Here is a 23,205-nt window from a genome sequence, read left to right on the forward strand (position 1 = left end):
CCCGCCACAGACCCAGACTCTGCCACTACCTCTCCTGCAGCTCCCCCCGGACCCTGCTCTCCGTCCCCGCTCCCTGCCTCACTGAAGGCGGCACATAAGATTTATCATGTGTAGATCGTCCGACCTTCGGATCTGATCTGATGCACACGGGACTGCACCTCGGATCAGATCGGATGTCATACACTACGCAATTTGGGCAATTTCACCCGATTTCTTGGCCCGATCCACCAGGATCGGGTGAAAATGGGCCCATATCGTGTAGTGTATGGGAGCCTTAGAACAACCTTGTTGTATTGTTTTTTAATGTGTTTAGTTAAAGATGACTAATTACACATTTAACCACAGCTCAAACATACTGTACTCATGCAGTGGAGATAAGAAGACACAGATCACAGGGTTCAGGAAAACTGTATTCTCTACTGTTGTGGGTCCCATAACGAGAGCAGAGACTGATTATCCAGAAGAGAAATCATACTATTGTCTGCAGCAAATCATTGTCTTTCCCCCAGAAATCCACTGGCTGCATTAAATAAACAGTGAATTATTAAAGAGCTCAACATACAAAATACAACAATTAAGAGTAGCAATGTGAAGTAAAATGACTCCACTTCAGGGAGTTCATACATTTTGTGCCACATCGATATTGTTTCGTGAAATAGTGGTTGATCTGGAATGCTCTTGTAAATCTTATAAGACAAGACTCTGACAGGACCAGGACTGACAGGACCTGGACAGACCAAGGCAGGACAGGACTGGACAGGAGAGAGCATGAAAACACTCTGCTCCAAGCAATATCACCAGCGGGGCTGAGCTGGGCCAGGTCCCTTAAGAGGGATAGCCCAGCCAATCAGCCGCCCCCTGGTGTAATTATTCATTCCTAACAGCCGGCCTAGCGTGCACCACCTGGCGTCCCCTGGTTGCTAAGCAACCGCCGGGTGACGCGGCCTATGTGTCCCCTTAATTGGCGTCCCCCTGGCCGGCCAGGAGTACTAGGTCCCGGCTGGGAGGAAGTGACGCCGCGAGACCCAGCACCACCGGGCGGAAGTACCCGGGACACCCTTCTCAGGGCACCGGACAACCCTGTTGCGTAAGGCGCCACAGCTGAGCACAAGTCAGTGCTGCTGACACTTTCCTTATTTTATCCTCCAAGATTTTGTTCTCCATTATTTTTCTGTAGTGATATAAATAAATGATGTGTCAAATAAAACGTACCTAATACACACAGGGCACCCCCTGTAATTATATGTCACAGAGAGTACACAATATACTGTACACAGGGCACCCCCTAAAAAATATTTGTCACAGAGAACATACCCAATATACACCAGGCAGCCACTAAAAAATTATGTGTCACAGAGCGCATACCCAATACACAAGTACCCAATAATCTCATTGGTTGCTATAGGCATCATCACTTCTTTTCATTTTTAGAAGCTTTGGTAAATTTATCCCTTGCGGATAAAATTCATGTGTGGGCAGTACAGTAGGATATAATGTGGAGTGCCACTCTAGAATGGAATAATGGGACATTACTATGTGACTAAAGGCTGAAAGCAGTTCACTTTTAGTGTTTAAAGCTGCTTTCAGTTCAAACTTGCCCAGAGTGTATTGCTGGGCGATGAGTGCTAATTTACACAGCCGTATCATTGCCAGCCACCACCTGTCTTCTGATTTCTCCTACTGTGGAAAGTGGTTCACGGTCAGTGAAAATCTTGAGATGAGATGAGATCTAGTACAAAAAGTATGTGCAGCACATCTTATCGCAAAACCGAGATGCGATATTGTATACAATAATTGTAACGTGTATGGGCACCTTAAGTTATGAAAAACTGCTGACCCGAACAGCACACACAGTTCCTCTCTACCTTATACCCCTTTTACACCAAAAATCCCGTCATTTGGAAGAAGGATCCAAGCCGGATCCGGGATTTATACGTTTACACTGTGGTGCCCACCCGCAGTGTAGACGGAGGTGGCGCTTGGAGATGACATCATCGCCAAGCGTCAGGACCGCTGATCAACGTGCTGGGGACAGCCCAGCACCAAGGTAAGCTGCTGGGCTGCCCCCAGCCCCCGTGCACCCCTCAGCTGTCGTCCGGGAGGTAAATGGATGCCGCACACAGGCATCCATTTACCTCCTCTGCTTCAGCCGCAGAATATAGCAGACAGCAGCGCAGGCTGTCTGTGCCCTCCCCGTCCAACCTGCGGAAAGTCCAAGCGTAAAGGGACACGGCATGTTCCATTTACACCGCCGCTGACCCGGGTCTGACCCACGGAAGACCCAGGGTTTTGCGGCGGTGTAAAAGGCAGTATTATTCGAATTACAGTATACATATTGTATACAATAATTGTCACGTGTATGGGCACCTTTATTGCTAGGCTTACCTTGCTATCCATTTAAACTGGGATACTAATTAATTACACAGGTTCTGTGGCTGGCTGACTTCAAACCAGCAAATGTCAATCAACCATTCCATCCTAAACACTGGAAAACAGACAATGGTCATTCAGACAATTTGGTTAATTTTGCATAATTTAACACATTTATCTAAATAATTGTTTATGTCTATTTTCCAGTGTTTGGGAGCAAATTATTGATTGTCATATACTCCCATACATTACCAGATTTTTGTTGCCACCAAACAAATTGGACAGATAAATCTTTAGGTGTGTACCCAGATTTTCTGTTCAAATGTTCAACTAGTTGGCTGATTGGAACGAAGATCTGGTAATATATTTGCTTCCAAATACTGGAAAACTGACAAAATGGTCATTCAGGCAATTGGTTCAATACGTTGTCCAGCATTTGGAAAATAAAAGTTGCGTGTCATTGGTTCCCATACATTACAATATTTTTATTTCCAAGCAGTCCACTAGTTGGATAGATAATGTATATGGCCAGATTCAGATGTCTGTGTGTCTTTAAAATAATTGACAGGGATTCATGTGCTGGGAATTAGTCATTCAAATGACCTAAATTGATAAGATAGGTAATGAAAGCCTGCAGGGTTTTCTTTCAGTGAGAAAACGAATAACTTGTTTGGGTGGTGAGGAAATGGTAAAGCTGCTGTTGGTGAGTTTTAGCAATCTGCAATACATTTGTTTTCCTCTAAAACTGTGACTACAAATTATAATTAAAGAAACAAACCATAGGTGTCTGTAGGTGTACAAAGTAGTCACATGCTAGCAATATTGTAACTGACTGAAAGTGTTTGTCATCTACAGCAGGTTATGTGGCTTGTGAGTACACCCGCATCTTGCAGCATTTATAATAAAGCTAGTCGTATTCATTAAAGGTTTGCAGATTCAGACTTATAAGCTAAATGTCAGGAACTTGTTTGGTAGTTGTGTGTGTGTTTTTTTTTTTTTCTTTAATGGTCCAAAAGTTGAAACTATGCTCTATATAATGACTCAACATAATATAAGGTCTTGTAGTACATTTTGGTAAATGATACTTGTTAAGGCCTCCATACATCAGTAATCATTTAGGGAAATTCAGCATTTTGCATGCGATTGTCCAAATAAGTCTGCAATGGGGATTGCAGATTCAGGCCAAAAATCAATTCAGATTATTAAATGGGCGTGGATTGGAGAATCCTTGTAAATTTGGAAACAAATCTCAGAACCTGCAAAAAAAAAAACGTATAGGTGATTTGCTAATGTACAGTATTGGGGGCCTTTACTATCAATATTCTGTGGGACTGTTTCAGGGCCTTTATGTATTGTATGATCTTTCAGATTTACATGTTCTCTCTGGTTAGCTAGCAGATGGCCTCTATGCATTTTCCTAATTTAAGTAAACCTGAAACTGAATTGCGGTCACACTTTCACTATTATCTAATTTTCAAAACTATTTATTATGTCCTAATTTTGCAAGGAACAATACCTCCTGCTCCAAATGAATCGGTAGAAGTTTTGATATCTAAAGAACATTTTAACATGTGTACAAATATAGTTGTGCTTCACTTGTGACTTGTACTTGTTGTAGTGATAAGTTACTGTAAATCATGGTTGCCTACCTGACCCTCTCCTTCAGGGAGTAAATGCTCTGTTCCTGGCCTTCACTGGTAATGTATGATGGCCATCACCTGTGGTGAAACACCTAGCTCCTCACAGGTGATGGCAATCAAACATTACCAGGGAAGTCCAGGAATGCAGCATTTTCTCCCTGAAGGAGAGGGTCTGGTAGGCAACCATGATTTAGGCATGGGTTAAAGTGGGGCAGAACTGCATTCCGTCAGTTCCATTTTGGAGAGGGAACGGTTCAGCCTCTGTCCGCTCACTTTGCCCCTGTCTGTCCCTGCCTGCAGTGCATCGCTAAAGGAGAAAGCTGGGGAACCAGGCTGTCTCAGAGCTGCATGGTATAATTTTAATTAACTTAATCCCTCCCCCCCGGCTGAGACAGAGGGTGATGACATATGCGGCTTAAGTGTCTGTGGCTGGCTGAGAGTGACGGAGGATGATGATGTATGTGGCTGCCCTGTCTGCGCTATTGTCAGTCCGCCGCCGGGTCCCCATGCGTCTCCCCGCCGGATCTCTCTCCTGGCTGGGTGTCACTCAGCACACAATGGCAGAGTGTCCCTCCACCATGTGACCGGATACTGAAGAAAGCAGCCAGTCTTCCGCTGGCTGTAAGCAAAGCATCTGCAATGACTGCTGTGGGGATTTATACACTTTGGAGATGTTTAATATTTCTCCTGGGGTCCTCACTAGTGTAGGCAGTGGGCTCGATCTTGAGCACTGCGCATGTAACCCCTGGCAATGAGCATGTAGGTAAGCTGCACTTATGTGGCATAATATGTAATGGACATTAACGTGTATTGCATTCTGTATGGGCATTACGGTTGTGGCATAATGTGTAATGGGCATTACATTGTGCATAGTCACCTGTCCCACAAAACCATGCCCTAAATTTTTGCGGGAAGTTTGGGTTGTCTTGCACTATGGAGCATCATTTGAATTAAAGGTGGTATTATATGGCCAGAATTATTCTTTTGATGGGTGCATGGGATAGGCCATACATTTAAAGCTTGCAGGGGGATGCTGAAGACCCTAACACCCACTCTGGCTGTGACATGGGGGGATGCGGTGGTTGAGTGAGTTCCACCACCTCACCAGGTCCACTTTAAGCACTGGATTTAGGGATGCTCTATTTGCCTTTTCTCACAGGGACTCCTGTTACAGATTTCTCATTCAAAACATGAGGAAACTTCTTTCAGAAATCTTTCGCAGGGACAGCAGTGGTATCTACAGTATACGGCTATTGAAACCAGTTCAGCACAGTTATAAAATTCTGTGTTTTGCAAATTAAGCATTTTTTCTTCTTTACCAGAAAATAAATTTTTGAGAATTTCTATCTTCTTATAACTTACAGTTTTGTATTTTATAGACTCTGCAATGGAAGCCTGCGACAAGGCATCCAGTCAGTGCAGTATACACGTGCACAGAAGGACACCCATTTGGTGTACAACTCTTAATCCCATTTCAGACTGTGATAAAAGGGTGTGGATCATTATGGTTGACCACAAGAAGGTCGACCTGTATTATATCGACATTGGGAAGGTCGACAGTCAAAAGAGCGACATGGGTTATTCACTTTTTTTTTTGTCCCAAATGTTGACACAGTCAACATGAACGTGTCCATGTTGCTGCGCTCGCCATTTTTCGGGCGCAGTGCTTTGACTATTAAATTCTCCCTTCATGCTCTAGTGGATGGTAGGGCATGAAATTCCATCTGTCGGCACATGTTGGCGCAAAAAAAAAAAAAGAAAAAATGTCGACCTTCCCAATGTCAATCTAATGCATATTATCTGATGATTTGTCTTTGAGAGGGCCTTCTGTATATTTGCTGGCTACCGATTGTTAACTGTGGCACATACAGGTTACCTTGTGGTATGTGAGGTCATATCCTTAGCATATGATGCCTGATGTATACAGTACTACTTTTGCTGTCCGTGCTCCATTAAAATGTTTTCTCTGCACTAAAAAGTATATTCTCTAGTACCATAGAGCATGTGCTAAGTATTGGTACATTTTCTTCCAGCTTACAATTAGTATTTCTGTAATATAGAAATTCCATGTTTGCATAATATTCAAGAGGTATTTTCATATTCTGTCGCTTTTAAGCCCCAAGGAATCCTGTTGTACTAGATTTAGAATTCTGCTTGTCAGGGCATGGCGTTAGTTTTTGGGGAATTGCAGCACAGGGTGTTACTATAGAAGACTATAATTATACCGGCAGAAACATACATGTATCACACAAATACATCCATCCAGGTGTTGGGATCTAGTTTTTGGAATGCCTGGAATTTTACTACTCTTTTTTTTTTTTTTTCTCACAATATTTTTAATCTACAAAATGATATGTAAGAACTATTTCTGCCTCTTGCTTTGCCCTCAGTACCTTTTTAAAAAAACTACTTTTAAAAGGATGAAGGGTAGAAGCCAGAAAATCCTAAGAATTCATTTGAAAAGTCCACAAACATGTGTAACAATAATTGTAGAATAATTACATTTGTGTACTGTATGTCCTGAATTTGAGCCAGCAGATGTTGTGGATACTTTTATTGTCTATGAAGCAATTTACAAGGATAAACTCTGCAGATAATAACATACAAAATAAGCTGGCCTGTCACCCATACCTTACTGTCATAACTAGAGTATACTGTGCCTTGCAATGGTATCCAACCCCTTAAACGTCATCATATTTCTCTCTATAGTAAGAAAAGAAAGTGTCAAAAATCCTAGCGATGAATGTGTAAAACAATAAAATAAACTGTCCCTTTCCAATGGATCTAATCCCAAATGGCACTTTCAGTCTCTCGCGGTTCCTTTTTTCAGTTAAACATCCCTGTCGTGTCATGTATGAAAACTAAACCGACAAGAGTGTATTGCAGGTCTAAAGACATCCTGTAACTCTGTTTGTATGCACAAGGGGGCGTATTGGTCCACAATCCAACATTCATCTGATGGAAAATGAATACCATGATGGTACCCTCTAGGACTAGGAATGCACTCACAAAAACTGTCCAGTACGAGCATAACGTGGATTTTTGAGACATTAATGTGATCAATCTTTAAATATTCTCATATATATTAGGATATTTAAATGACAAACATTTTCCAAGTTACAGTACCAAATCGGAATACATAATTTGCACGTTTTTTTTTTACTCTTAACCCTTTGAGGGTCAACGTTGCTGTGACTGATCCTCAAAATATCTGCTAAAAATGCCTGCATTGCTCACAGCGACTTTTCTTTTAGTATAAATAAATACAAAGTCAGCCAAGTCAATTAATTAAAGTTTAATCAAATATTGCACTTAAAAAACAGCCGAGTGGTACTGGCATTTTTAACGGCTGTTTTTGAGGCTCTCATAGAGTTAAGCATAGAAATATAGGGTTCTAAAGATTCTAAAATGAAAAGAGGTGATTTTGCTCAAAGCAAACCAATCGAATACTATCATACCCCTTTCACACTGCAGCTATAACCCTGTAATTTGCAGACGAATGGGCAGTGTGCGGCGTGGTCCGTTCTGCAAATGGGAAGTCAGCAGTGGGGTCCCTGCGGTGGATGGGAACTAGTAGCGCTACTACTACCGGGGGGGGGGGGGTGTCACGGGCCTGGTACCAGGGAATGGGTGGTATATTATGCAATGTGAAAGGGGTAAAACTTGCTCTGACCCGGTTAAAGAAGAGTTTCAAAAACCGGGACAAAGCAGGTTTTGCAGTGTGAAAGCAGTATGATTTTTCTATTGCATCCTAGAAAATGATAGAATCTGATTGGGTGCTATGGGCAGAATGACCTCTTTTAATTTTAGAAGCTTCAGTAAAGTTACCACATAGAATCTGATGACATATATATAAGAACCACTTGGCCCATCTAGTCTGCCCTAAACACATGTTCAAGCACAGACACACTAGAGTTAGATTAATTGGCTCCCAAAAAATGATTCCTATAGTTTTAAACTTTGGAAGGAAACTGAAGTACCCTGAGGAAACCCATGAAAGCACAAGAAGAATATACAAACTCCACAAAGTTAAAGCCAGTAGCGTCTCCAGAGAAGGGGCTGCAGCACAGTACAAAATTCAAATAGGGGCACCACCAGTGGTGCAAGTAGAATTTTTTTCTTGTGGTACTGATAGCCTCCACCAAAAATGGGCATGGTCATGTGTCATCAGGGGGCGTGGTCACACAAAGCTAGAGGAGTGACTAAATGACAATAGAGGCGTGGACACAGGAAACAGGGAATGACTGGGGGTGGGTTGGCTCTTGCTTGGGGGAGAGCCAGCCAGCTTGTGCTTACAATAGTGGAGCCTGCTCTTCATGCTGTCGGCGCTGTTGATGCCTGTCAGTGTGACAGGCTAAATCAGCAGTAGCTGGTAGCTGCATACAGCACCAATCATAACGCTGGGTGGGCGGGCTGCGGATGCATTATATTTAGACTTAAAATGAAAATAGAAATGACAGTGGATCAGGGATAAGTGGTACTGAGTACCTGCAACATATTTCTTACAGGTACTCCGTACCACGCCGTACCCCCTTACTTGCAACACTGGGCGCCACACCCACTGCCAGTGATTCAGTTTTGAATGGCAGTTGGTGGCAGTTGCTGTGCCTCCCCTATTTGAATTTCGAACTATGCTGCAGCCCCCACTCTGGAGCCTCCACTGGTTACAGCCATGGTTGGAATTTTACCCACAACCTCTCACATACTGTTATCACTAAGAGAGGATTTATATGCCTCAGATTTTCTACTGACAGTTTGAATTGAGTGTTGATAATTTCCTAGTAAACTCTGTTCTGGCATATTAGGGCTGATTATAAGGTGGACACCTTTTGACATGGTAATATCAGCAACTTTATGCTATGTCTCCCAACTGTCCCGATTTCTAGTGGCACAGTTCCTCTACTGTATTTGGACACGATCTCCCTGGCTTCAGTCGCAAACCATCAGAAAGGGAATTTTGAGTGGTGCGCTATCACTAAGCAGCCGGCACTGGGTTGTCAAGCCCAAAAAATCGTAGGAGGAAGGGGGGGAGTGTGCCGGCGCTGTCTGCTTCAATAAATTATACTCAACGGTTTGAAAATGTATAAATTTTATTTTACCATATTAATCTAAACATACTTTTCAATAAAACACAACTATGTATGCATACATCAATAATAAAAATTGGGAATAATAAAAGAAGATTCACTTGGAGCTGTAGAATAGCAATGCTGTAGGTTTTGGTATATAGCAATATTGCACAGGGAAAAGTCTAGGACTCCATAATAAGATATATTGTTACCATCCTTGTTAGTGTTGCCTGGATTAGGGATTGATCCAGGAAAGGTGACTCTAGAATGTCCTTGTCTTGATGGAAAAGTGCTCCTGAGGAAGCCGGCCACTGACACAGCCGGGGAAACGCGTTGAGCCTGTTTAATTTTTATATCTGGACCCCCCCCCATCCACTCCACAAGTGACCAGTCCTACTCCCGACGACGATAAGAGCCTCCTTCTAAACTGGACCTTCATCTGGGATAGACGCCATATTCCTAATCCAGCAAACAAGAGGACATCGCCAAATAGGGAGCCTTTTCCATCAAGACAAGGACATTCTGGAGTCACCTTTCCTGGATCAATCCCTTATCCAGGCAACACTAACAAGGATGGTAACAATATATCTTATTATGGAGTCCTAGACTTTTCACTGTGCAATATTGCTATATACCAAAACCTAAAGCATTGCTATTCTACAGCTCCAAGTGAATCTTCTTTTATTATTCCCAATTTTTATTATTGATGTATGCATACATAGTTGTGTTTTATTGAAAAGTATGTTTAGATTAATATGGTAAAATAAAATGTATACATTTTCAAACCGTTGAGTATAATTTATTGAAGCAGACAGCGCCGGCACACTCCCCCCCCCCCCCCCCTTCCGCAAACCATCAGAAGTACTATTCGGATTTAAGCTGGGTACACACTGGAGCAATGCTGTTTCGGAAAGACAAATTGCCTTCATCACTCAGTGTGTATGGTTGATTGGGCACTTCTGCTGTCCCTAGAAATGAATGTTAGGGTTTATGTACTGCACCGGATGGTGAGCGATATACCATTATGCGCATGTGCAACAGCTTGGTGCGAGCAGGTATGGGAACGCCCATGGGAACACCCAGTGTTTCATAGCATGAAAACGCTGGGCATTCCCATGCTGATACCTCCATGACGCAGGTATGGGGGGTGGGCAGCTGATGTCACCTGCCTGCCTACTTCCCATACAAGGCACCCCCAGACCTATGACACCACAGAGGTGTCTTAAATCTGCGAGCGCATGCAAAATTATTCCATGGTTGTCAACCATCAAATTATTTTTGTCCCTCCCGCATGGCATGCATGCTGGGAGGGATCAGTGACAGATCCCTCACACAGCGCTGCGGTAAGAAGCCCATAGGCTTCTGCAGGGAATCACCAGATTTTGCTGGCTATTCCCTCCGCAGCGTTGACACTGCGGAGGGGGGACAGAGCATACAGAAATGCGGTAAAAACCCGATAACGGGGTTTTTACTGCATTTCTGTGTTAGAGAATCGCCCCCACAGTCTGAAAGCTATGCCACACTCACTGAATAATATGGATGTCTGTTTCCAGTGCCATTAATCTACAAAGAAAAAAAGTTAATTTCAATTCTAAATTTTATACAAACCCCTGCCATAAAGTGTCTGATCATACAGTATGCACTGCAAAAAGCTTTTTATTCATAGAAAAGACTTACTGTACGTTCTGGTTCATGCTTTAGACTCCAATGCTACCATGTTGGTATTGCACTTTGATCAGGCCAAAAATACTGTCTCTGTGCATTTAACAATCCCTTTTTTTTTGATCAAATGCTTCTAATCCTGTGGGTTAATATAAGCAGAATAACACTTCTGTTACTATCGTATAGTTATTTGCAAAATGACAAATGGTGGGAAGAATGAGTGAAGGAGTGAATTTTTTAAATAGCCTTCATTATAGGTCGGAACTGCCATTGGTGCAGAAGGGGCATTGAACCGGGGGCCCGCTGCTGTGTGGGCCACTGCCATATTATGAACTTGGGTAAGAATGGGGCCCAAATTATATTGTTGCTCCTGGGCTAACCAATCAAAAGTTCCGCTGCTGCTTTATTATATAACATTCAGATGTTAACACTGACCTACAAATGTACACTAACATGGGGCTCTTTTTATGAATAAAATTGAACAGCAGGATCTTAATTAAATTAAGACGCTTCCCAGATATGAAGAGATTGGCGTTCTTGCTGCCTGGTGTCAGTAGATTTTTATTTTTAATCTGTAGAACAATCAAGAGTGGTCCATGCAGCTTATCTCTTATCACACGAACGCAGCCTTGCCACAAGAGACTAATACACTTTAAATATTCTGAAACCTTTTTATATGTAGTTAATTTATTAGGAGTTTAATAAAGGGTCTCGGTTCATTGTTTTGGATTAATTAATTGATTCACTGCATATCACCTTGCTGCACGTGTACAGAACTAATCTGGCAATGGGGGTCATTCTGGTTGGCTCACTAAGCAGCAGTAATTCGCTGTTTAGTGAACTTTGTAATGCCGCCCCCCGGGTGTGCAAATACTCACCCCGCTACCATGCTAATATCTACGTCTGCTCGCAAATCAAAGTCAGTCTGGGCTGACTTGGACTTGCAGCGTCCATTTCCGAGAACTGGGCGGGTGTCTGATGTCCTCTGACCTGGCAGGGAGCTTCCCGCCTGCGTTGGCATGAGGACGCCCAGCGTTTCCTTTGGTTAAGAAATGCTACCTTTTGTTTATTGGTTGTACCCCTGGAGGTTATTTCCTAATAAATACTTGTCCCACCTTATTTTAAATGTATTTATTGTGTCTGCCAAAACCACCTCTACTAGAAGAGTTCCATATTTTAACTACCCTCGCATGTGCCCGAACAGGACATGAAGAACAAATGCAGATGTAGGTACTTCTATATATACATTTTGTTTAGACGTTTTACTTGAGATAAGAAACTGGAGGTACAGTAGGAATGTTGAGGGGAAATCGAAGGAAACATTACTTCACGGTACCAGACAAGGTAGTGAATAAATAGTTCACCAATACCTAAGGGCAAGTGGGGAGCACCAGTGTGCTCTGAAATATAAGAGGCTAAGCTTTCTTCTCATTTTATTTAGCCTATCACGGCTCTTTCACTGGTATTCACTCATCCCCAGTACTAAAGGGAAACACCCTGCACTGATACTATCAACAGGGGGGGGTTTCCTGTCAGGAAAAGGGACAGAAGTAAAACCTTCAATTTCTACCCCAATATTCAGGAAAAGGGCACTCGCTCACTTGTACATACCTCCCAACTGTCACGATTACAGCGGGACAGTCATGATTTTCGAGTCCTGTCCCGCTGTCCCACCCGCGGCAGGCATTGTCCCGCTGCGGGGGGTGGCAGTTGGGAGACCCCCAATCTAATAGAATAGACGCTGTGCGTGCGCACAGCGTCTGTTCTCGTATGAAAATGAGGTTGCGGCTAATTAGCATAAGCCACGCCCTCATTTGCATACGCCCCGTCCCCTTTTCGGACGCTCAGCACAGAAGTTGGGAGGTATGCTTGTAAAAACCCTTGGTTACCCTATACAAGAAGTAGCAGTCCCTAAACCGGTGGGGGTTGCATTCCCACCATTTGTCACTCTTGACTGTTCTTTCTCATTGGGAGGCACCGCAGATACATATGTGTATATTCCTTACAAAGAAATTACTATCCATTAAACCAGCGGCATTTTCCCTATATTTTTACTGGTATTTACCAGGAATCCTATTGGAATATACCGTTATTTCTGTAATAGTGTCAGGTTTCAACACAGTTAATTTATTATCCATACTCTATACCCCTGAAACATTGTATTAAATACCACTTACAATATCTGTTGTAGAGATTTTTTGAACACAGGGAGAGATATTCCACTATCTCCTACTGTGCTCTGCAGGGCCGGAACTAGGGTTTCTGGTGCCCCCCCCCCCCCCCCCCCCAATATATATATATATATATATATATATATATATATATATATATATATATATATATATATATATATATATATATATATATATATATATATATATATATATATACACACACACACACACACACACACACACACACACACACACACACACACACACACACACACACACACACACACACACACACACACACACACACACACACACACACACACACACACACACAGTGATTTAGGGACATTTTCACTAGATTGCTTAGAAAATGCCCCAAAATCGCATTGTGTGTAGGGGCCCTCACGATAGCATTGCACAGCCCCTCTAGTGACCTGATGTGTTACATTTCAAAAATATTGGTTCAGCTTACAAAATAAATGCCTCTGTTTTGAATAGGTAACAGATTCTCTTCTAACCAGGGCTTTTAGGAAAGTGTATGATGGTGTAGTTTATATGACTGTGAAACACACACTTATTTTTTGAGGGCCACATTTTTCTAGATTTTTTTTTTTTTCTTAAAACTGGCACTTTGCACTCCATTCAGTCAATGGGCAGCATTCAATGAGGCCAATTCGCCATATTTCATGGTGAATTTGTGCTATTTTTGCATTGGAAGGTGATTTTTTTTTTTTGTGTAAGAAAGTGAATCCCCCTATTCAACGTGCACTTTTCACTGTCTGCAAACAGTGACTGATGGACAATTCGCCGTCTGATAGTCTCCGCAATTCGCTGTGGTTTTTCAATATGATTCACCGTGAGAGAAAGCAATTCGCCATCTTCTCATTGAATACAGAGTGATTTTCACCATGTGTCACTGTGTAGCAATCGCCATCTTTTTTTATGGTGAAGTGGAATGTGAATTTTAAAATTAAAGGATTTTTTAAAAATCAATTTGGTGTCATAAAATCAGTAATTTTATTATGTGAAGGGGCATGCTATTTTTTTTTTTATTTTTTTACACATAACAGCCAGCAGGGGGCCGGGAGCCGCTCTTTACATATTCATATATAGCAGTGCTAGTGGCTCCCTACCCGGTCCCCTGCTGGTTCTCCTGGGGGGCAGCTTGTGCTGCCTGGGTCCCAGCGAGCCCCTGCGGCATTGAATACTGGGATAGGGAGGGCTGCCAGCGGAGGCTCCAGCCCTCTGGAACACGGCGACAGTGCAGCGAATCCTAAACAGTATTCGCATCACAAGCCAAATTTAGTCATTGAATACTGCCCAATAGCTTCACAACCATATTTCCAATGTTTTCAACCTCACCATCCTAAATTTACTGCCAATTACTATTTGTGCAGGAATGGTAATGATCCCTTAATGAGGACCGAATTTGGAATATTTTATATGTGGCTTGTTGGCAGGAGGGTCTCATGATTTTAAATTGTGTTGAACACATACATTTAAAGGTATGATATTCTAATGTACAGTTTATTTTTATTTTTTGTGGATAGCATTATATACATTGTTTCCTTTTTATTTATTTTTTTAACCACAGTGTTATCTCCCATATTTTTGTACATTTTTTTTTTAATAGATTGGTGAATAGAGCACTGCTGTGTTTTTAGCTTTTGGTTGGCAACCTTTTTAATAGCTCATGTTTGTCACAAACCGTGGGTCTCAGCCCCGTCTGAGACCACGTCCATTACCTTCCCGGTGGTCAGTGTTGAGAGTAAGGCCTCTGGTCGCTGTCAGTGTCTGGCAGGATGTCCCATGTGTGGCTGGTGCTGACCCGTGTAATCGACATGCCGGCACGCTGGACTCCGCGCGTCATGGGCGCCGCCATGACACTTGCGCTCAGCTGACCAGAGGATCCAATCCCGCTGTTCAGCCAGGGTAACCTCTGACCCACACACCTGCATACCTCTCAGGTGTGCTCACTCTTCCCCTGTACTGATTGGTGCTGCTGCAGCTAGCCAATCAGTACTCAGCGAGGGGGATATATTCCGGCCTCTAACTTTCAGTCATCGCCTTGAATTTGTGTTCATCTGACCTCAGTACCTCCTGTGTTCAGCTGTTTCCAAAGGCTCCTGGTTATCCGGTCTCCCCGTGTACCTCTCGCAGATTCTGCCGTTACTACCTGGTTTGTCATCTCCAGAAGACTCCTGCCATTCCACTTTGCAGTCGAGTAACTACTCCTGTTTCCATCCTCACCTGGCATACCATCTCCAGAAGCCTCCTGCAATTACCACCGTGCAGTTGAGTGATCCCATCGACCCTGCTGTCGACATCAGTGTTGACACTTTCACACTGAGCCTCCCAGAGACTATTCCACCTACCCGTGTCTCCAGTGTCATTACTACTCACAGCCTACGTCCAGAGGGCCAGGGCAGAGGGCCGCGACCTGCCTGTCAGACGCAGCGAAGTCCATATCCCCTTGCGGGGGTCCCTGGTGAATACCGCTGGCAGGTTAGACTCCGCGCCTCTGTTTACGGTCTCCGCCAACACTCTGGTACGCAAGGCCTTGCCTCTGTGCATGTCATTCATCAGGCCTCCAGCCTTCCGATACACAGCGCCCTCCACTGGTCCACCACGGTCAGGGCCGGGAACACAACAGACCCCAGACCTGACAGTAAATTCAAGGCCGATGGACTCGGCTCAAGACCCAAGTGTGGGACCAGCGGTTCTTCAAAATGTTGCTGCCAGAATGGAGACCCAAGAAGCCACTCAGCAGCAGGTGATTAAATTCCTACAGGATGTGTCCAGTCGGTTGGACACCCTGCAACAGTCCCTGTCGACTTCTGTGTCAACCTCTCCTGTAGGGTCAGCAACACCAGCCCTACCTTCCCGTCTTCACCTGCCAGCACCCACCAAATACGATGGTGACCCCAAGACCTGCAGAGGGTTTATCAACCAGTGCCAAATTCAGTTTGAATTGATCCCTCAGAACTTTCCTACGGCCAGAATTAAAATTGCATACATGGTGTCGTTATTGACTGGTTCTGCCCTGAAGTGGGTATCACCCTTATGGGAAAGAGCGGATCCTCTGCTGGCAGACTATGACCAATTCATCCAGACCTTCCGCCGCATATTCGACTTGCCAGGTCGACCCGTGTCAGCAGCTACCGACATCCTCCAGATTAAGCAAGGGTCCCGCCCCATGGGGCAATATGTAATCCACTTTCAAACTCTTGCTTCTGAATTACAGTGGAACAATGAAGCCCTGACAGCTGCCTTCTGGTTAGGAGTCTCTGACCGGATTAAAGATGAGCTGGCATCTCGCGATCTTCCTGACCAATTGGAAGATCTTGTATCCCTATGTGTCAAGATTGATCTACGTCTTCGTGAGAGAGGACTAGAAAAACACAAGAAGTTAATTCCCAAAGTTTCTCCCAAGATTCGTTCTGAGTCTCCTACGCGTGAAGAACCAATGCAAGTGGGTAGATCACCACTGACTCCCGAAGAACGTACCCGTAGGCAGCGCAATCGTCTGTGCATATATTGTGCTGCTCCTAGTCATTTCATTAATAATTGTCCCGAGCGTTCGGGAAACGACCGAGCCTAACCTGTAAGGGAGGAGTCAGGTTGGGTCAAGTGGTGAAATCTCCCCCAGAAAATGACTTTGTTTTGCCCGTATCTTTGGATACCCCTGCCGGTGCCCATTCTAGCACCGCCTTGGCAGATTCCGGTTCGGCCGTGAATTTTATTTCTCAAGACCTGGTAACTAAACTGAAGATTCCAATGGAACCATTAGTTCCACACCTAGCTGTTACAGCAGTTGACGGCAGCAGAATCCCAGGCAGTGAGGTTCGTTTCTGTACCAGCCTCCTCACCCTTAGAGTCGGCATGCTGCATCGGGAGCAGATCAAATTTCTCGTCATTCCCAAATCTTCTTATGAAATCGTCCTCGGTCTTCCCTGGTTTCGTCTTCATAATCCCAACATCAATTGGAAGACGCTACAGATCGAGCAATGGAGTTCTCATTGCCAACAGCAGTGTATCAAGTCAGTGGTACCCACTCGTTCAGCCAATGTAAAAATTCTTCCTGGGCTCCCTGAAGTCTACAGTGAATTCGCTGATGTGTTCTGCGAGCAGTCTGCTGATACTCTTCCTCCTCATCGTAATTGGGACTGTAAAATTGACCTCCTCCCAGGGAAATTCCCTCCTAAAGGTCGAACTTATCCATTGTCCGTTCCTGAGACCCAAGCTATGTCTACATACATACAAGAGAATCTTCAGAAAGGTTTCATCCGGCGCTCAAGTTCCCCAGCAGGCGCAGGTTTCTTTTTCGTAAAGAAAAAAGATGGAGGCCTTCGCCCGTGCATTGACTACCGAGGTTTAAACAATATCACAGTCAAGAATAGTTACCCGCTTCCTTTAATTACCGAACTTTTTGACCGAGTAAGAGGTGCCCGAGTTTTCACCAAATTGGATCTCCGTGGGGCATACAACTTGATAAGAATTCGTGAAGGTGACGAGTGGAAGACCGCATTTAACACCCGGTATGGTCACTACGAGTATCTGGTAATGCCTTTCGGCCTTTGTAATGCCCCCGCAGTATTCCAGCAATTTGTAAATGAGGTCTTCAGGGACATGCTCTACGTTTGTCTTGTGGTATACCTCGATGACATCCTCATTTTTTCAAAAGACTTATCCTCTCATCAAACTCAGGTCAAGGAAGTATTGTCTCGTCTTCGCCGAAACAAACTGTATGGCAAGATTTCCAAATGTACCTTTGAAGTTCCTTCCGTGCCCTTCCTGGGTTACATCATTTCTGGTTTCGACTTACGTATGGATCCAGAGAAGTTGGAGGCTATTAATGGGTGATCACATCCCACTTCCCTCAAAGCAGTCCAACGCTTTATAGGGTTTTCCAACTACTATAGGAAATTCATTCGAGGCTTCTCCACGTTGATTGCACCCATCACCGCACTCACCAAGAAAGGGGCTAATCCAGCCAGCTGGCCTCCAGAAGCCGTCGCAGCCTTCCAGTTTTTAAAACAAGCCTTTGTCACTGCTCCTATCCTGTCCCAGCCTGATGTCGACAAACCCTTTTTTCTTGAGGTAGATGCCTCTCACATAGGAGTCGGTGCTGTACTATCCCAAAAGAACAATGATGAAAAACTCCACCCCTGTGGGTTCTTCTCTCGCAAGTTTCTTCCAGCAGAAAGAAATTACTCCATTGGAGACCAAGAATTATTGGCCATCAAATTATCTCTCGAAGAATGGAGATATCTTTTAGAAGGTGCCAAGTTCCCCGTGACGATCTTCACAGATCATAAAAACCTGTTGTACCTCCAGTCTGCCCAGTGTATGAATCCTCGACAGGCTCGTTGGTCCTTGTTTTTCTCTCGTTTCTCTTTCAAGTTATTATACCGTCCAGGCACTCAGAATGTGAAAGCGGATGCTTTATCTCGTTCCATGCAAGAGGATTCTGACCTGCAGGAGAATCGGCCCATTCTTGACCCCATCGCCTTTGCTCCCACTCAAGTGTCGCCTGTGCCTCCTCTTCGTCCCCACTGAACTGCGTCAGAAACTTCTCTCCTGGGCACACAAGTCGTTATTCTCTGGGCATCCTGGCGCCCAAGGTACATTAAAAATTCTTCAGAGATCCTATTGGTGGCCGCAAATCGGCAAGGAAGTGAAAGAGTTTGTGGCTTCATGTCCAGAGTGTGCACAGCACAAAGTGTCCCGACAAGCTCCAGCCGGCCAGCTCCATCCTCTGTCCATTCCATCTCATCCCTGGACTCACATTTCAATGGACTTTATCTGCGACTTACCCAAATCTCAAGAGTATAACACCATATGGGTAATAGTTGACAGATTTTCCAAGATGGCCCGATTCATCCCGTTACCCGGGCTACCGTCCGCTCCCAGTCTGGATCAGCTGTTTGTACAACATATCTTCAAAAGTCATGGCTTGCCTAACGAAATTGTGTCCGATCGTGGGGTACAATTTGTAGCACGGTTTTGGAGAGCCCTGTCTGATGCATTCCAAATCAAATTAAAGTTTTCCTCAGGCTATCATCCCCAGTCCAACGGTCAGACAGAAAGGGTGAACCAGGATCTGGAGACCTTCCTACGTCTTTATATATCATCCTCTCAAGATGACTGGTCGAAACTCCTCCCGTGGGCAGAATTTGCTCATAACTTCAGGTACCACACTACCACTGGTCATTCCCCTTTCTTTATAGTCTATGGACAAAATCCCCGGGTCCCCAATTTTGAAGATTTACCTGCTATAGATGTACCTGCAGCCACAGCAGCCGTTAACCATTTCTCTCAAATCTGGCGAGAGATTCATTCTAACATCAAGAAAGCTTCAACAAGGTACAAATTCTTTGCAGATTGCAAGAGGAGAGCTGTTCCTGAGTTGCGTCCCGGGGATAGAGTTTGGCTTTCTACACGGAATCTCAGACTGAGAGTTCCCTCTATGAAATTTGCTCCCAGATTTATCGGTCCTTACACGGTTCTACAAAAGATCAATCCTGTGGCATATAAATTGAAGTTACCCAAATCTTTACGCATTCCCAACTCATTCCACATCTCTTTGTTACGTCCTCTCATCCTGAATCGCTTCCATACTTCTTCACCATCATTACCCAAAGTTCGAACCAGCAGGGGAGTAGAATTCGAGATAAACAAAATTATTGATTCTCGTCGGAGGTATGGGCGTCTCCAGTATCTTATTGATTGGAGAGGATACGGTCCTGAGGAGAGGAGTTGGGCAGATGCAGAAGATGTGCATGCCCCCCGTTTACTCAAAGTATTCCATGAAGAGAACCCGTCCAAGCCGTCTGAGACCACGTCCATTACCTTCCCAGTGGTCAGTGTTGAGAGTAAGGCCTCTGGTCGCTGTCAGTGTCTGGCAGGATGTCCCATGTGTGGCTGGTGCTGACCCGTGTAATCGACATGCCGGCACGCTGGACTCCGCGCGTCATGGGCGCCGCCATGACACTTGCGCTCAGCTGACCAGAGGATCCAATCCTGCTGTTCAGCCAGGGTAACCTCTGACCCACACACCTGCATACCTCTCAGGTGTGCTCACTCTTCCCCTGTACTGATTGGTGCTGCTGCAGCTAGCCAATCAGTACTCAGCGAGGGGGATATATTCTGGCCTCTAACTTTCAGTCATTGCCTTGAATTTGTGTTCATCTGACCTCAGTACCTCCTGTGTTCAGCTGTTTCCAAAGGCTCCTGGTTATCCGGTCTCCCCGTGTACCTCTCGCAGATTCTGCCGTTACTACCTGGTTTGTCATCTCCAGAAGACTCCTGCCATTCCACTCTGCAGTCGAGTAACTACTCCTGTTTCCATCCTCACCTGGCATACCATCTCCAGAAGCCTCCTGCAATTACCACCGTGCAGTTGAGTGATCCCATCGACCCTGCTGTCGACATCAGTGTTGACACTTTCACACTGAGCCTCCCAGAGACTATTCCACCTACTTGTGTCTCCAGTGTCATTACTACTCACAGCCTACGTCCAGAGGGCCAGGGCAGAGGGCCGCGACCTGCCTGTCAGACGCAGCGAAGTCCATATCCCCTTGCGGGGGTCCCTGGTGAATACCGCTGGCAGGTTAGACTCCGCGCCTCTGTTTACGGTCTCCGCCAACACTCTGGTACGCAAGGCCTTGCCTCTGTGCATGTCATTCATCAGGCCTCCAGCCTTCCGATACACAGCGCCCTCCACTGGTCCACCACGGTCAGGGCCGGGAACACAACAGACCCCAGACCTGACAATGTTATTAATGTATTAATTACTAGTTCAGCACCTTAGGTCTCTTTTAAAAAAGAGAAGTATAGATACAGAAAAGAGTCCAAATGACAATGGGATTATTTGAGAACTTGTCTCCTCTAGTAAGAAAGAAACCTAGAATATGACTATTTCTCTTACATCCGGCAGGGGACACTGGCGTTCTACTGTGGGTTTTAGAGGTGAGATGCTGGGAGCTGGCACACTAACTTTAAGAAGCTGGCTCCTCCCATCTAATACCCCACAATCCGAGTTAGAAAAATTGTGCCTAGGGAGCTGGACACTCAGGAGTTCTCTCCTGCGTTCCATTTATTTCCTTAGGCCCCTTTTTCATTTTTTTGCTGAAATTTACTCCTACCTCCGTTTTTATATCAGAGGTTAGGAGCTTGGCGCCGCTGGGGAAGACCAGCTCGTCTGTCAGGGCCTCATCAAAGGCACCTGCCCAGACTTATTGTGTTCCTGCGGTCTTCCACCAAAGGGACCGTCATACACCAGAGTTTCTGCTGCCTGTCTGCGGGGATCACCAGTGGGTGAGTCTTAAAATTCTCCTTAGCAGCGCGGCGTTCTGAGCGCTGCGCTGGCTCAGACTGCACACGCTGCCGCTTCATAGCTCCCGCTCGCCGTGCGCTGGGTTATCCGGGGTCAGGGCAGTGTGCGGGCGGCAGGGGGTGCAGGGCGGGCGCGTCAGGCTTGAGCGCGAATGTGGCGGGCGCCATCTTGAAAAATCGCCACGAGTGTTAAAACAGGCTGTAATGCTTGTTTAAGGTTAGGAGGCAGCAGGCTTTTGCTTATGAGTAATGACTGTTGCAATGACGGGCAAGGCTGCCACTAAGGCTTCTCAGAAGGCCTTCTTATGCTCCATATGTGGATCAAAATTCTCTCAGACCTCTGCGGATGGCAAGGCCACTGCCTGTGAGGCATGTCTGGGTTCGCGGCAGGGGCCGTTTAATCCCCCGTGGGCTGAGTCCCTGGCAGGGGCTATGACAAAATTGTCGGCAGAGTTAGCAGAAACCCGTTCGGCTCAGCCGGCATGGGTCTCCACGTTAACCAGGTCTGTGGACTCCCTAGTGGCTTGCATGGCAGCTCCAGGGACCCAGGCAGCGCGACCAAAGCGCAGATTAGCGAATCTGCAGGACTCAGATGATTCTGAGGATGACCAGGCTTTTCCTCTGCAGGATTTGGATCAGCCGGACATGGATGATGATGCTCCCCCTGCAACGGAGCAGGAGGGACCACCAGCAGGGGTGGAGGCCCTCATAGTCGCGGTAAGACAAGCCCTTAATTTCCCAGAGGATCCTGTCCCTCAGGAGTTGGACCTTTTTGGGGTACAGTCTAAACCTCTCGTGGTTTTTCCTTTTCCTAGGAAGGAACAATTGGTTTTGGCCTGGCAAAATCCTGATAAAAGATTTCAGGTACCTAAAAGGTTTTCTAGTATGTACCCGTTCCAGCCGGCAGCATTATCGAAATGGGTAACACCTCCTTCGGTAGATGCGTCGGTTTCCAGACTATCCAAGAAGACTGTTCTGCCAGTTCCGGGGGCGACTACTTTAAAGGACCCTGCCGACAGGAAGCTACTGCGGGGACGCAATTGTGCCCGGCAGTAGTGTCGTCCTGGGTGACCAAGGCTATTTCCAAATGGGCTGCACAATTAATTCAGGGCTTAGATGAGGGTGTCCCTCGCCAAGACCTTAGATTGATTGCAGAGCATATCCAGGAGTCAGCTGATTTTCTGGCTGATGCTTCAAAGGATATTTCCATGATTGCTACACGGATCTCGGACAACTCTATTGCTGTGCGCCGTGCTCTTTGGTTGCTCTCTTGGCAGGCAGATGTGGAGTCTAAGAAAGCAGTAGAAGCTCTTCCCTTCAATGGAGACATGTTATTTGGCCCGGAATTAGACAGGTGGATATCCCAGGCTACAGGGGGGAAATCTACTTTCTTGCCGTCGGCTCCCCCTCCGGCGAGGCGCCAATATACAGGTCCTTCCTTCCATTCCTTTGGTCTGCAGCAGTCCTTTCGAGGTCGGGGCAGAGGATCTTCATTCTCCTTCAGAGGAAATAGAGGCAAGACAAGAGGACAGCCCACCTCCCGCTCACTTCAGCAGCCTAAGCCCCAGGAGAAGCCGGCAGCATGACTATTCGCCGCCAATGGTGGGAGGGACTCCGGTCGGCGCCCGTCTGCTGGATTTCCGGGAACAGTGGTTAGCCACAACCTCAGATCCCTGGACCCGAGCTCTTGTTTCAGAGGGCTACAAGATCCAGTTTGCGGGCCAGCCTCCAGCAAGGTTCTTCAGAACAGGTCTGCCTCATGCTCCCGAAAAGAGACTACAGCTTCAACTTGCCATCCAAAAACTCCTGTTGTCCCGAGTGATCATGCCGGTACCGAACAAGGAAAGAGGACGAGGGTTTTACTCAAACCTTTTTGTGGTCCCCAAGCCAGACGGGTCCGTCAGACCCATTCTCAACCTCAAATCTCTGAACTTGTTCGTGCAGTATCAGCGC

General features: G+C 45.5%; 1 protein-coding gene across 1 annotated transcript in view; it reads left to right on the top strand.

Moving 5' to 3' along the window:
* The first annotated feature begins 2,978 nt into the window (after positions 1-2,978).
* The window catches only part of LOC146067235 (la-related protein 6-like), a 50,636-nt gene continuing 30,409 nt past the window's right edge, over positions 2,979-23,205 (top strand). The window contains exon 1 of the mRNA XM_083179167.1: positions 2,979-3,073. Coding sequence (XP_083035293.1) covers positions 3,056-3,073 — 18 coding nt within the window. The 5' untranslated portion in view covers positions 2,979-3,055. The remainder of the gene's footprint in view (positions 3,074-23,205) is intronic.

Source organism: Crinia signifera, chromosome 1 (genome assembly GCF_055691185.1).
Source record: "Crinia signifera chromosome 1, ASM5569118v1, whole genome shotgun sequence".
Lineage (NCBI taxonomy): Eukaryota > Metazoa > Chordata > Amphibia > Anura > Myobatrachidae > Crinia > Crinia signifera.